The sequence below is a fragment of the Trichogramma pretiosum genome, unplaced genomic scaffold (genome assembly GCF_000599845.2).
Source record: "Trichogramma pretiosum strain Unisexual culture from Peru unplaced genomic scaffold, Tpre_2.0 scaffold68, whole genome shotgun sequence".
NCBI classification, from domain to species: domain Eukaryota; kingdom Metazoa; phylum Arthropoda; class Insecta; order Hymenoptera; family Trichogrammatidae; genus Trichogramma; species Trichogramma pretiosum.
The window spans coordinates 431,866-447,929 of NW_019641616.1; the positions used below are offsets into that span (position 1 = coordinate 431,866).

General features: G+C 45.0%; 2 protein-coding genes across 3 annotated transcripts in view; one reads left to right on the forward strand and one right to left on the reverse strand.

The window, feature by feature from the left end:
• LOC106651581 (autophagy-related protein 16-1) overlaps positions 1–16,064 on the forward strand; it is a 339,331-nt gene that overhangs the window by 105,633 nt on the left and 217,634 nt on the right. The window lies entirely within an intron of this gene.
• LOC106651232 overlaps positions 1–16,064 on the reverse strand; it is a 67,797-nt gene that overhangs the window by 969 nt on the left and 50,764 nt on the right. The window contains exons 4-5 of the mRNA XM_014369672.2: positions 5,210–5,549; positions 4,028–4,693 (exon numbers count right to left, since the gene is read on the reverse strand). Coding sequence (XP_014225158.1) covers positions 4,028–4,693; positions 5,210–5,549 — 1,006 coding nt within the window. The remainder of the gene's footprint in view (positions 1–4,027; positions 4,694–5,209; positions 5,550–16,064) is intronic.

Consider the following 16,064-nt stretch of genomic DNA (forward strand, 5'->3'; position numbering starts at 1 on the left):
CGTACAAACATTACATACACACACATCCTATTGGGGCGCACAGGGCAGTGTATACTGACCAACGATAATATATATAATTACTCCTGCGGTAATAATGATAGCACTCGGTTAGCTGCAGTTACAACGATCCCCACTCCTCTCCCGCTGACTTGCAATGCTCTCTATCTCTCACCGCGTCTACGTACGCATGTACGTACCTATCTGTACGTATCCTACGCCAAAGCTATCATTTGGCGAATTTAAATTATTATATCAATATTCGCGTTGAAATATCGTTTATCGCGATGAGCGTATTTCTTACGACGACTATGTGGCGCCGCGTGTTTTGTAATTCAACGCAATTATATCGTCAACGTTGCAGCTTATGCTTGAATGCTCGATGTACTTGAAAAAAAAATTAGAAATACAGCCCGAGATTCATAATTATTTATAAAAAATAATATTTTAAAACCCGAATGATCTAAATATAACAGCTGACAATGTATGAGATAAATATTACCACGTCTCGAGGTAAGTGTCTCAGATAATGATGAAACTTATTCAAATTTGTCTCGGGTGATTGGTGAAAAGGACCATCTAGAGTAGTCGTAACTATTATCAGCCAGTATCAGTCAATGATATTATAAGCTCGTCCAAGCTTATATCTACACGCATTACGTATGCATCCCATTACGTTTTTTTACCTTTTGCACTCTCTCACAGACGTCCCCGCAATGGTATCGTATAAAACAAGCAAACATTAATCAAGCGGCGTGGCTTCTTCATGCAGATACGGAGCGAGCCGCAGCCAGAGCCGCTGCTACGCTGCGCTCGCGTTTAGAGTCACCGCAGGCTTTGAGACTTGAGAAATGCTTTCAATTTCATTGGAGCAAAGAATAAAAAAAAGGTCGAGCGAGCTTTCCTTTTTTTACGTGACGAACATACGCGAGCGCGCACGACTTTCGGCAAATTTCTACCGCAGCTTCTCATTTTTCTCGTCTCCCTCCCCCCCCCCCCCCCCCNCCCTCCCCTGCGGAGCGTGGCGGTTAATAAAATTCCCCCGCGTAATATATACATATATATATAGAGATTTATACATATACACGCGTATATATAGCCGAGGTGAACTGGCGCGGCTCAATAGACACGCGCACGTGGAAAGTACATGCGGCCGGAATATATGTTTTCCTCCGAGCGGATATTTCATCGCCGAGCGCGCGCGCGCGAACCGATCGACAGGCGCGTTATAGATTGGCTCTAAGGAGCGTGTGAAACGATCGATGCTCCAACAGAGAGAGAGGAACCGCCGCTGCACCGTAAGGCTCTTGTCTCACGTGCCTTGCTTAAAGGGCGTTTGTCTTTTTAAAAGCGATTTAGTACCTCCGGAACATTACCCCAACTGAATTTGTCGCTTTTCCTTCCCCAACACCCCAGCCGACTGCCTCTTCTTCTCTCTTTCTCTCTCCTTCTCCTTGCATCGTGTTTTTCCTCTGTGTATTTTTCCTTACTGCCTCGCCTCGCGATGCGTCAAATACGTGTACGCAATATATTTCAGGACTGTTGCAGCAGCCGCCGTCGCCACGGTTGCCGTTGCTCCAGCCAACTGTGAGATCTGGAATTTTCGATATAGCTTCTTGCCTCTCCCTCCCTCTCTCTTTCGATATGCTCTCGTAAATATTTCGCGCCTTTTGCTTCCGCGAAAGAGGATATCCTTTACGTTAGGCTATTTCTTTGCTGTAAATTCAATTGATTTTTCGTCTCGTTCCGATTTTATATATATACACCTATACGTATACAAGCGAGTCTGTATATTACGCGTGTATAAGAATCTATGCTATATACAAAGGAATTTTCAAGCCAAAGCAAACAAAGTGTACGACTTTTAGCGTATATCTCTGATTGAAAAAAACATCTATGCAGCGCGCGAGGGCTGGTTTATAGAGCGTAGCTAAAAGAGAGAGAGAGAGAGAGAAATTAATAAAAGCGAAAAATAGGAAGAGCAAAAAATGTGCTTTGATGAGAAAAATACCAGTGCTCGAACATCGATTCATTGATTTTCGCGAAGCTTAATTAAGAAAGTTATCGGTCTGGGCCCGGCCGTCGCTCTCTGTGTATACGCAAAAGACTCTCGCGCGCACGCTGCCAGTGACTGAGTGTGTGTGCGTCTGAGTGTATGAAAAACTTGAGCGATCAAAAAAGTTTCGACGTCAGCTGGCGCTCCAGAGCTCTTCAGTGTCGTATTATAACAGCAATAATAATCAAGGCAGTTATCTCTTTAAGGTATCAACACTCGGCGATATAGCCGAAGCTCTCTTTGCTCTTTGAACTTTTATCAATTTTCGCGCGAACGAGCTCATAAATAAAGTTTCGATCGTTAAAGGTTAGCCACCGCGAGAGAGAGAGAGAGAGGCTCGTCCCTGATGAGTTTAGTATATGCTGCTGCCATCACCGCGCGCAGGGATTCAAACTTAATTTATGTAGCAGCGAGTTTATAGGAAAAGCTTTGTGCGTTGCAGCTACAGCAGCAGCCCGTAATTATGTATACTATGGAACATTTCAGCGCGTACGAGTAATTATGCGTGCGGAGCGATGATATTAATCCATTCTAAATTTATTGTTGGAACAAAAAAGTCGCGCTAGCTATTCTCCTTTTTTTTGCTCAGCTCTCGGTGAGTTGACTGAGGTGTGCGCAAAACGAGTTTAATGAAAATGAATGTTTGTCCGTGGTTGAAACTAATTTTAAATTCCGAGCTTTTCTAGCCTCTTAAGTACTTTTAATCAACTTAAACGCTCGAGCACCCCGGTGCGTCTTTTGCCAACTTTTTGTTCTCTGCCTCGTTCTCTCTTTCGCGCGCGCGCGAGCTCCGCTTCAGTCTTGCTTAGACAAACATCCTCCGGCTCTTTGTTTCTTGAGCAAAGAAAGCGGCCACTTATTATATACTCGCCTGTACAGCACCTACACACAGAGGCGATCGCGTCGTGGTCTATCGAGCGCTAAAAATTACCAAGATCGGCCGCGATAATCCGTTTAATGCGCATTATAAGTAGGTGTAGGTGCAGCTGTCGCGCGCAAAGCGGCCAAAGTGGCCATCTCCAGTTCTATATAAAAGAAGGCTAGTAGAGGAGCCGATATCGTCGCGTCGTTTGCCAATCAGTTGGCGTGACGTACGAGCGACGCGCCATGTATTCCCAAGTGTATATGCGCTCGAAAGTTGGCGTGTCACGCGACTACGCGTCGTGACGCGCAGATTAGAGATGATCGCTCGAATCTGCAGTTATGCGAGAAGTAAATTAGCTCGAACTACTCTGCTCTTACCTGTGCGATAGGAAAGGAGATGGCAAAGAAGAAGAAGAAGGAGTCGAACCACCCACCCATAGGCGGCTCTCTCGTGTCTGCGTGTATGTGTGTATTATAAAATCCTCACGCGTCGACATGATTGATTAGCATGAGAAGACCGATCGTTAACTTCTATACATTTTTCCCCCCAAGGGCTCTACTCCGTGCACTCAGTTTGTGTGTATGTGTGTATGTCGCGCTCTATGATAAGCAGCACCGTTTCTAGCTTGCATAAACGCCTTCCATTCGATACAAGAGAGAGGAGAGCAGCCCTCCAGGCTGCTTATCCTCATTAAAACCCGTGCTTAGCGCTATTAATCACCTTCTCGAATATCCCGCTTACGTACGCACGTTGATACACTCGTACTCGCGGCACATACACATGCGCACGTATACGCGGAAGACTCTGTCGACGAGATGCGGAAAAATTGCATTTTGTTTGCGCTCGGCAATGCGATATTCATCAAAGAACGGCAGCGATCGCATAGACCTTATGATTATCGGCGCACAGCTGTGTACGCGTATGTACATACGTATGCACACAACGGATTATATTATTATTAATTCCAGACTCGAATCGAAAGTAAATCACCGTTTGGCCGTATACATAAGCTGCCTCGTGCGCTTTGAAATATCATTGGCCAATATCGTCGTGGTTGCAGAACAGCGAACTGCGGGAAGCGCTGTTGACCGAGTCGCGATTAATCTTACCTTTCCGGAAACGGTTGACTTGTAAAGCGGCCCCATGATCACATGGTCGGTGGGGCATCCCCTCGAGTCGATCAGTACGATCTCGCTGGAGTCGACTCCGTCCATGGCGACGAGCTCGCGCACGAAGATCTCGTAAGGGCTGTTCGGATCGAGGATCTCGAACTTCAAGGCGAGCGGGTCGCCGACCTCGGCCGACGGGATGGCGTCGAGGCCGTTGCGGTCGGTGATCTTCATGGCCACGTTGGGCGAGTCGACCACGACCTCCTCGGTCAGCACCGGGTTGATGTCGCCGTGCACGCCGAGGTCCACCTCGTTGGACACGGTCTTGTTGGTGAGGTCGTACTGGCAGGTGACCGCCAGGCCCAGATCCGAGCTCGTGACTATGGTGTCGTGGTGCTGGATGACCACGTCGTTGAGGTAGCGCCCGAGGCCCTGCTGCTTGACGTTGCACTCGAGATCGTCGTAGGCCATGCGCAGCTCGAACTCGAGGGCGCCCTTGACGTCCTGCACGCACGAGTTGGGCGAGCCCTTGGCGTAGACCTTGCCGTTGAAGAGCTTGCTGGTCTGGATGCGGGCGACCATGTCGCCGGCCAGGCAGTCTATCGACACGTTGTAGCACGAGCTCAGCTCGTAAGTCGAGGCCTCTGGCACGTCGAGGTACGGATCCTGTAAAAAAAAACACGCGCAGCGGAAAATGCCTTTCATTAGTCTCGAAGCTTCTTTATTCTCGCGCTTTGTCCGCTGCAATTTGTATCGCGAGCGATTAGCGATTCGAAGGCTCAGCCCCTACTGCCCCAGCAATTTCATTATATTCTCGGAAAAGCAGCGCACTGGCACGTATTTATAATAATGCCGCCGACGCCGCCGTACAGGACAGCGGTAATAATGTAATAATTTTGCGGCAATAAATCTCGAGGAAATAAGCGGAGTGTCTCTCACGGATAACACGACAATGGAATGACAGTAGTAGCTGCTGAGCGCGCAATATACCAGCGGACGCCGCATGTAATACGTCCTCCTCTATACGTGTATATATCTATAATATAATACATATAATATAACAGCAGCAGCAGCAGCGGCCACAAAGAGAGGAGGCCCAGACACAAGATTAATAGACTGGTGCGTCGCTGCTGCTGCTGCTGCTGCTGCTACTACTAGTCTCGTGCTGTGCATGTAGCCTACCGTAATATCGGATAGAGTAGCACGGGAATGATGACTAAGTCGGCAGACCATGTCGCCTGTGTCGCCGTAATCGTACGAGTGACAGCGGAAGGGCGAGTTGAGGCAGAGCTCGCGACACTCCTCGGCCGTCGCTACGTCCTGATAGACCGAGTCGACCGTCTTGAGGATGCGCCCGGTGATTTTCTTGAATTCGCACAGCTTCACGGGCTCGTCGACGCAGTGGTTCTCCAAGTAGTCCACGTTCTTGGCCACTTCCAGGGCGTTGCTCGAGCCGGCCACCGTCAGCCTGTCCATGTCCGACAGCTCGCACAATTTCGACACGTTGTGGTAGTTGGCCGATCTGCAATAGAAATTCAAATGCTTAGTACTCGTATTTTTCATTTAATTATTTTTTATTAATCATTAATATTTATTTTTTATCTTGGGAAGATTTTCTACTGTCAACAACGCCATTTTGTTTTGAGGTACGCGAGATTTTCTCCGATGTACAATTATCCTAACGAAGAAGGAGCAGTAGCATATTTTTTTTGGTTCAGCATTGAAATCGTCGTTGGAAGACGATTATTCTTCCTTCCACCACTTCGTTGTTAGCAAAAGTTCGCCAGCTCGGGCATCGGGAAAGGCTCTCTTGTTTAAATTAATCAGGAAACAATTGAAATGCTAATCGCGCCGGAGGTTAACTTGCAGAAATGGTGTTATTACAGCTAGAGCAAGTTCCCCCCTCCATATCCCCTTTCCACCTCCATCCCTCTTATACGTTAATGGAAAGATCTAGCCGAACTGCATTATATACGTATGAATATATACATGATGTGAAATGCGGCTAAACTGCACGACTGTGAGTGCGCGCGTACACGTGTTTACGAGAAATCACTCGAACTTTGAATAATGATGCCTTTTGCAGAGATCAACTATAGAAATATATAAGAAATGGCTGCAAATAACTCGATATTCGAATTGCTTGAATTGCTTTCTTGTGCCAGAGCTTTGCGCAAATGACGAAATTGGTTTGCGAAAAAATTATTTTAATCAACGCAAAATCGAAGCGTGTGGCTGCAAACTAAATTTTACGCCCTCGAGTAACCGGAGCAGTATTTTGCACAATAATTGATACGGATCGCGAACACTGCAAGGTGAGAAGAGAGAAAGAGAGAGATAGGAAAAGGTGGCAAATCCCTTTATGAATTTTTCATCCAATTTAGTTTTTATGGGTCGCTTTTGATAATATTATTACTAAAGCCCGGGCTAGAGATGTGCACTCTCTATCTCGTCATCTGCTCGCGAGGCAAGTCCTTTTTCCGGGGGAAATTTATTCACTCGCTCGGCGATCGAAAGATTATATTGCCTTTAAAACTTGAATAATATTCATGAGCAATGAGCATGCCTCGCTCTCCACAGCACCAGAGCCTTATGATTTCAATATTCTCGCGCATTTTTATCGCTGATGTTGGCAGCAGTCAAAAAATCACCACTTCTCCCCGAGCGAGGAGCGACTGAGCGCCCGAAAGAGCTAAGCGCGGAGAGAACGAGAAAAGAGAGGGTTATATGCGATTCGTGCGCGATAAACTAGATTGCCTATAATCGAATGCCTCGACCAAGATTCTCTACTTCTGTATAAAGCATCCTTGGCGCGGTCTCGCGACTTCATCCCTCTCTTTCAATCTCACCCTCGTGCTCGAGAAAGCTCGTATATGCCACTCATGTTAAACCTCCCGTATTTTTCATCTTTAAATTGAAACCGCGACTATATTCAGCTCGCTCTATCTCTCTCCCTTTCCCTCTTCCTCTCTAGAGGTCTCGATAAAATTTTTCGATTAACCGCATAAAGCCTTCATACTTTGCGTGTACTTTGCAGCAACGTAATTTTTTTTTTCTTAACTCCTTCGGAATGAGATGCGATCGCGATCAAAGAAAAAAAATATAGGATTATTTTAGTAACTGCGCGCGGCGCAGTTTATCATTCGAGGCCAATAAGAAAGTTTCGAATGAAAAGCTCGCCCCTCCTCCTTCTCCCCATAACGATTGCTACTGTGCAATCCTCAATTTAGTTGTCTTTATTTTGTCTTCATCAAGCCCACGAGCAAAGCACGAACAAGAGCCTGAACGAAAAAATAAGAAAAAAAAGTTGCGAATCCCTAAGAAGAGAAGAAGTAGAAAGAAGAAAAGAAGCCGAGCGGGAAATAGAGGAAAAGAATTACAAGTGGAACGCCGGACTGCATTTCGATGAATCTCAAATTATTCTTCGATTCTCCACTTTTTATTTTTTTATTTTGCTTTCTTTCCCCCGCTACTAAAAGCTTGCGCCCAACTTATTTATACTGAATACAATTTCGAATCTGCTTTAGTTTTTTCTGCGCTTTGTCGTTCTTAATAGCTGATGTAGCTGGAGGTCGCAAGCCAACATTACATTAGCTATTAAGGACGCCTTTTAAAAGTGATATTTTCTTCGTTTTCAAATTCAACCATCATAAATAACGATTGTTGAAAAAATTCCGCGTGGAAATCAATATACAAAGTATAATGCATGTACATGAGTACGCAAAGTTTCTCAATTTTTTTTCTTGCGTATACTCGTGCATCAGTCCACCGAACTCAATTACGAGAGCTACCACTCAAACTGTATAGTTGCCCTCTACAGCTCATTAATCAATGCCACTCGACTTGTATGGTTGCCGCATGCATATATCGTTACGAAATGCGATGTGAAATAAGTAAAGGGAAAGCCCTCTGTCTATCAGACTCGCTATTTTCAAGGGTCAATTTCGGAATGGTAATGTCCGATGCATTTACAGTTTTCGCGCGGTGAAAGCTCATTTTTTATCACCCTCCCAAAGATCATTTGCATGTTTGCCTCGGCGCGCGCTGCATTGATCGGATAAATGGCAACAATTACCGATATTTTATACCGTCTGGGTGGTACAAAGCACCCTCATATCAAGAGCGATGCAGCTCTCCTGTACACCGCTGGTTTCTTCATTTTATATTTTTTTTTTTCAAAGTATACTGCGCTGCAGTCTGGCGGCGGTGTGTACACATTTCCACGCGGTAACTCTCCTGACGTTTTTCTACCTCTGGGAAAATACCAACAGCGCCGGAAAATAGTACTAGTACACGGCGTCGACAGTAATTTCAACCTGCTCCTACGCCGATATAGCTATACGCGTGGAAAGAAAAAATGCCACGCCAGTTTGAATGATGAAACGCAGCGGCGGCATCAACTTAGCAGGTGGGCGTGCGCGCGTTATGTAACTGCGTGTAAAAGCAAATATTGTGCCGCACAAATAAGCGAGCACGCGTACAAGTCGCGCGCAAGTCAATTTTTCCCCCCGGAATATTTCACTTTCGGTATAGCAAACTGGCGCAGAGGTTTTCTTTCTTTGAAAAACTCGGCTGATTAATGTTATTTTGAGGGATCTCGTAGGTTTTGCAGGCTACACAGTCGATGATACTTGGCTTTCTCTCGAATTTTACACGCGTTGAGATTTTTGGGAGGCGAAATTTCGAATCGAGTCCCTGGTGTATCGTCAAAAGGAAACGACAAGGACGATAAGCTCGATAATAGCTCAGTGTATCCAGGTTCTACTGGTGCTGCTGGTGGCCGAGCTTAGTTATATATATTCAAAATGCTGAGAGTGTCGAGACCGAAGCTGTGTGTGTGTGTGTATGTGCGTCGAGTTTGCCCCCTCGAGTGTAGAGGATATCAAGGGACCCTATTCAACTCTAACATGTACACACGTGACTATGGACAGAGCCGTCTGTGTGAAGGTTGAGCAGGCGATGTAATTACGATAACGTTAATGTAAGGGTAGTAGTTATAGTAGCAGCAACAGCAGCAGTAGTAGTAGTAGTAGTAGTAGTAGTAGTAGCACACTGCCGGTCCAAGCTTGTGGATTTCTCGTGTGGTTATATACAGCCAAGCTCCCGACCTAAGAGGCGCAGCAGCCAACTAAGAAAATCAAGAGGTGTGATTGTGACGTATAGGCCAAGAGAGAAATACAGAGAGAGAGAGAGAGAGAGAGAGAGAGAGAGAGAGAGAGTAACAGGTACTTCCATCTTTTGCCTGGATTTCTCGATGGCACGAAATTCGACGCTAATTACCGATTCATTTGCAATACCTTTGGCTTCGAGAGCTTCAAGAGCCGACTGCCTGTCACTGACTGGACGTTGCCGATCTTTCGTATTTTCTGACAGCCGCAATAATTGTCGCAGGGTCGAAAGAAAACAAAAAAATGAGAAAAATTAATCGGCAATTAAGCTGCGACTTTGTCGTTGGCGTGCGCGAGCGCCTACGTTAACAAAAACGACATCAACAATGAAAACAACAGCGGCGCAACGACGGGGCAATTTATCGGCCTTTGAATCAGTTTCGATATATAAATACAAAAGCTCGTAGCTGCTATACGCGCCATTGGCAGACGCATTCGCGCGCGTGTATGTATATTCAAACAGGTGTAATTAGTGCCCCCTCGCTGCTACACGCGAGCCTGAAATGAGTTTTTATTCGTGTCCAGCTGCATCGCGCTCGTACCTACATGTATACGGTCCTAGAATCGTGTAAATTAATTACACGCGTTCTGCGCTCTTTAAAGCTTTTGCGAATCGATGTACGTACGTCCGGAATTTAATACGAAATTTGCGTGCGTGTCCGTGTCCGCTTCTGTATGCGACCGTCTGTCTGTGTGCGTGCATGTTTGTTAGTGTGCGCGCGCGAGCCGGTGTGCATTTCTGTTCGTATACACTCGTTCCTCCATATATATATCTCGTTCGCTTTTATCCATGAAAATGATACGCCGAAGCAGATGAAATGCATACGCAGCATCAGTAGCACCAGACGTGCACTTAAATTGCACCGTGCATAACAGTAATGACGTCGATAAATTGATCGCTGTCGATGTCGATTATACTCCTCTCTTTCTCTCTTTCTCTGTCTATGTTCTATGTGTGCGCATGCATAGGGGACGAATGGCGATATAGCTTATGCACTGCAAGATCTAATTTTCATTTTGATTTATACCGAGAGAGAAAGAGAAAAACTGCCTGTATCATTCGGCACAAAAGCGGAAAATTTCTAGAAAAAAGTCGAGAGCCAGCCGATTGCTATTTTAAAATTGTTTTTCCAAGCTGGTGTGGCATCGCGCGTTGTGCACCTGTGCATTATCTTACTTACTAATGAATTGTATCTTTAATGGTCGCGCGCAAGGGAATATAAATACACAATTAATTGCTTATATCAATGTATTTGCATAATATGCAAATCGAAGGCGAGGAAAGAGGGAAAATCGATCTTGATTTCTCGAGAGGAAACTGACCACACGTGCATATGTATAACCTATTCCGCGCACAGACGCAGACTTACACACATACATGCACACACAAACACGCGTATACGAGATGCAAATGGTACATAAATTTACTATAAGTACCAACGTGCGCGTGCATAAACCGACGAGGTATATCGTCGAAGAGCGGATAAATCGTAGAGATTATATCGACGCGTGTTGCAGTCGTTATCTTACGTGTCACTTATGATAACTTTACTTGCCAATATTGTATCAGTCAGCCTCCCAACGTGTGCTCGATAATGCGAAATTATAAATCAGAGCGAAAGAGGCTCTCTCTCTCTCTCTCTCTAAGCACATACGGCTAATCGCTCGCAGGGAAGATAATTAAAATTAGCTGGCACGCCTCGAGCGTCTCGTCCGCGCAAACTGGGTTACCTTTGGAAAAGTAAGCGACGCTTGATTTTATTTCTTCTCCAACACGCGCCGGCGACTTATTCCCGATAAATCTCGTTTAATTAGACTCGATACATGGTGCGAAAGAGGGTCAGGCTCGAAATAGTTCACGAGAGCGAGAAAAATGATATGAGCAAAAAAAGAAACCCCGAGTGTAGAGGAGATTAAAGCACACACCAGTTTCGGACGGAGGTTGTATTTTTCCCTAGACTACCGGAGGATAAGAGAATTATCATTAAGAACGCCAAGTAATCCCTCGATTTTTTCTCTCCGAACAAAAGAATCGCAAAAGTTAAAGCGTCGTAAAAATAAAATGATCACTCGAGCGGATAAAGAGTCCAGCGATCCGGGTTCTCAAAATTCAGCCGGCATTCGATATATTAGCTGTACATATACCAGATAGTCATTGCAGCTCGCTATGTGATATGGCGTGCGCGCGACGGACCAAGAGAGAGAGAGAGAGAGAGAGAAAGAGAGGCTCACACAGGATGATTTTTTGCATTTTTGCGTCTGTGTCGTGTGTGTATGTGTGCGTGTGTATATCTTGTCGTTGTCGTCGGCATACTTTATCCCACATACCCATGGGAGGGAATTATGTAAATCGAAGTCGTCGTCGTAGTTGTCGCTATCACGCACAGAAGAGCTGCTGCGCAGTATTATGCATGTGGCAGAGGCAAACTTTATGTCTACTAAACCTCCTCTACTTGCGCTGCATGTGGGAACGAAGCGCTACTGTCGTAGCTCGGTACTCTCTCTCTCTCAACGACTTGTTTCTTTTTTTTTATTTCTTGCTCACTTCTATGCGCTACAACTACTTACTACCAGCAGTACCTGTGTAACTTCGATACGCACACAGTTGAGCTTAGAAAGGCAGTAGGAGTAGCCAAACTATAATAATAAACACAGCAACGCGGCAAACAATTACGCGTGCGCAAGACTGGTAGCAGCCACTCAATGGCGTTGTTTATGAAAAATCATAATAACATGTCGAATATAAATAGGTAAAAATAGCCCGAGCAGCAGCGCGCACAGAGGGTGGCTTGGCTCGTATATGCATGCATACATGCATAAGGTCTTGAGAACCAAGTTTTCTCCGCTTCCCCGCTGCGCAGATAAGTCCGCAGCGATTATAATATACGGACCGCGCAGTGTGCAGCGCGGACTGTGCGCGCCTATAGGCTGCATTCACGCACGTATCATACGAAGCCGCGCACACGACGTACACACTCGTGCACGCGCGGATACTTGATAATGTCGTTGTCGTCTCGGTCGTCTCCAGCCACCGTCTTGGTCGTCTTCGCGGGCTGATATCGCTCGATCCTCCTCGCGGGCTTTTGTGTGCCTGCGCGCACTCGCTTCTCGCGGGGAAAAGAGATTGATGAGCAGAAGCGCTTACACCACGTATCCACGCTACTTTATTTTTTTTTCTCTTCCTCTCTTGCCAGCATTCTCGCGAGTCCTCGTCGTCTACCTATCCGCCAATGATTTGCGTATGTATATTCGCTCGAGCTAGCTTGCATTTATTTGACTGTCGTAGAATTTATCCTACTCACCCTTCGCTTTCTTCTACCTGTGCGCAGAGAGAGACAATTTATGTGTGACCTCTACATTTGTAATGCTCTGCTGCTACTGCTGCTATGTACTTGTATGGAAGCGAGTGTGTGTGCAGTGTATGTCGCGCGAGTAGTCTTTCGTGCACCGAGACAAAAGTAGCAAGCTTTTTCTCTCGTTCATTTTAAACTGCTCTGCGTCTTTTTTGCCCGCGTTATTTAACATCCAGATTAAAATTCCTCGTTCCTCTTTGGCTTAAATTTTAGGCGTGCGCAGGCTCGTAAAAAATTACTCGCTCGCGTACGTGAGGCTTTACTCGTTTTTTACCCCCGCTATTTCTATTGGATTGGTAATCCTAATTAAAATAAGAGAACGATTGTGCAATATTAACTTGAAGTTTTATTTTATATTTTAGTCCATTTCGCGGTGTCACTTTTTAAAATACTAAACACAGATAAAAATAACCAAACCGATTGACAATTTCTTTTTTGAATCGTTTTTCCGAGCAACCTATCGCACAATTAACATATAATCGAACTAAGCCAGTGAGAAAATTCGCTTCTCCGAATTATAGCCGTGAAAATTGCCATCTCACTTCGATCAATCTGCTGGCTGCGTCGCGCACATGCACACGTGGCTGTACCAATTAAAAGCTCGCAAGCGGCCGGAATATATTGGCTGGTTAACATCTCGAAACGAATCGGCCGCGAATCGCGCCTTATGGTAATGAAGCTCCGAGCTGCTAGGTTTTCTTCGAGTATCATCTATCACCTTGTGCTTGTGTGTGTATGTATGTGCCGAGCTCGGAGAATGTGCGTGATGGTCGCGTCGCACTGTAAGTCCCGCGTAGCTCTCGCGAGGAAATAACATTCGCACGACGAGGAAGTGTCGCGTGACATTCGCGCCACCTCCCACGAGATGAGAGTACGCGATTATTATTATAAGCGCATTTCCTGGTCGCGTCGACGCAGAGCCGCAGCAGCAGCAGCAGCAGCTAGATCACCAGTTCAACGAGAGAGTCGAGGACGCCGACGCCGTTGTTGCTATCGTTCCGCATACCGGGCCCTCTTATCTTTCTGGCGCGTCTACACGCAGACTAGGCGAAGAATGATGAATTTGTGCATGATTTTTCTTCGACTCCGTGCGCAGTACGTGTGTGTTTTCTTTCGTATACCTCTTTGTGCAGATCCTTTTAGCGACATATGCGTCATTTCGGTGCATTTGTCATTTCAGCTCTGGCTGCTCTCCAGTTCATCCTCCGCGCCGTATTATATATATAATAATAAATAGTAGATATAGAGGTAGAAAAAAGCCGAGAAAAGAGGGCCTATATAGAGTAGCAACAGGAAGGAATAAAGCTCGTTAAAAAAATGACAACGAGCTGTTGCACTCGTCTGACGAATCGTTTCTAGCGCGACGTCGTCGTATATATATATACCGTGCTTCTCTCTCGTAGCGTCGTTGACGTGATGAATAATGCTCATATTATAACGGTGTCGAGAGGCTCTCCTCCTCTACCGCTCGACGTCTTCTCTTCGTGACGATTAGCACCTTCGAAATTCATTACTGCCAACGAAGATGAGTTGTTTATTACCCTCGCACCTCTCTTTCGACAAACGAATGTAGTCTACATCCTACACGCACTGCTCCTAATGAAATAATCATTACGTATCGCGAGCCCAAGACGCGCAGCACGAGTAATTGCGTCTGACTAACTGCTGTCGTATATGAATTTGACGCTTAACGCGACTTTGATTTATTTGTCGTTAATTAAAGCTCACGTGTCACGCTCGCACGCAGCCTTTTCAATTTGAGACACGAGTATCTGAGCTTTATACGTGTACCGTTTTCATTTGTGATTAAAAAAATTCGTCGCTCAGAGGCTTGTGCAAGAGCTACTTTAGGTGTACTCTACGTCATTATCAAAAATACCCGCAGTCTGGCAGTTGTATACTCCACAGAGCCTAAATCCTGTAAAGCATCTTTCTTGATGTTGGCAAATAATGGAGATTTCGTAGGCTTTTTTTTCCTCTTTCAATTGTGACGCTCGCGCCAGAATCAGTAAGCTATGACACAAAGTTCGGCGTCCGCTCGAGCTTTATATACGATTAGATCTATACTATCGGTATATACCTTGCACTTGAGATGGAGCACGAAGAGTATAAGGTAGAGATAAGACTTTACCAGGGGATACACATCCGCATTCGTCGAAATAAATGGCTTTCGGTTTCTTCTGTGTTTCTTCTTCTTCTGCTGCTGCTGCTACCACTTGATTTTATTTTTTTTCTCTTTCTACTATTTTTCCGTATTGTATTTTTTATATTTTTTTTCGTATTTTCAAGCTTTAAACGCAATAAATAACAGAGACAGAGAGCTGAGAAGAAATCGATAAGAAGAGGTGAACAGATCGATTCTTTAGCTGCAGAGAGCAACAGTAGGAAGGGAGAGAGTAGACAAACCCGCGCTATAAGCTGTACGCGAGGGAATCCGTGGCGAAAGGTTTGCAATAGACTATTTCATGTATACACCAGCGTTGGTCTCTCTCTCTCTCTCTCTCTCTCTCTTTCTCTTTTCTGTAAGAGCAACCGCTCCCATCTATCTTTTCTCTCTATTCCCTTTTTTTGTTCTCGCGCGCGTTCGAGAGGAGCTAACCGCGCGAACGAACACGAGTGCACGCGCGCGCGCGAGGAGGCGTTTACAAGTTTTACAACGGCAGCAGCAACGGCTATACGAAAATTGTTCTAGTAATCTAGGCCATTTTGCAAATATGCACATAGCCGCCTAATGTCCCGAAACAAAGAACATTGCGATTCGCTTTCAAAATGATTTTCCCAGACACGTAGCGCGTGATAGGATAGTTTTCAATGCGGACGCGATTATTTATCCGATTTGATTTGCCAATTCCACTGCATTTATTCACACTCCACGAGTCTTCAAATTGCTTCATTTCATTGATAAAGTTAGGTAAAATTTCATTCCACGCGAGAAAATAACTCGGTAAGAAAGAAAATAAAAGTTATTTGAAAAAAAGCATGTGGCTTTTGCATCAGCCTCTCGTGCATGCCATAAACTCTTATCACAGATAAATAAAGCGAACTCCAACTCTAGTGGTCAGTTGTACAAATAAAATGAAACACTAACAATGTCTTAAGAACTAAGAAGGCCAACGACAACAACTGCGAGGAGGGCATATCTGAAGGATAATTATTGTGGCTGGCTAGCAAGTAAGCCGCAATGTTGGCAACTTCCAGGTATGTGCTAGAATGGCAGTTAGATAGGCAAATATGAAGTGGATTGCTTCGAGTTCCTTCATTCCTTATGCAAGCATCCGTATAGTAGTAATAATGCTCCTGAGCAGTGATTCAATGATATACACTTCAGCAGTTAGTATTCAAAAGTAGTATTTTAAAAGTCTCTTGTCAAAATTCATAATAATTATTGTTAATTTTCATGAAATAGTTAGGGGGCTGATTGTAAAAAATCATTCGAAAACTTTTAGTATTTGCGATTTTCAAGAATTTAAATGATAAAAGTATAGAAAAAATTGAAAAGATGTTGTGAAAAGAAAG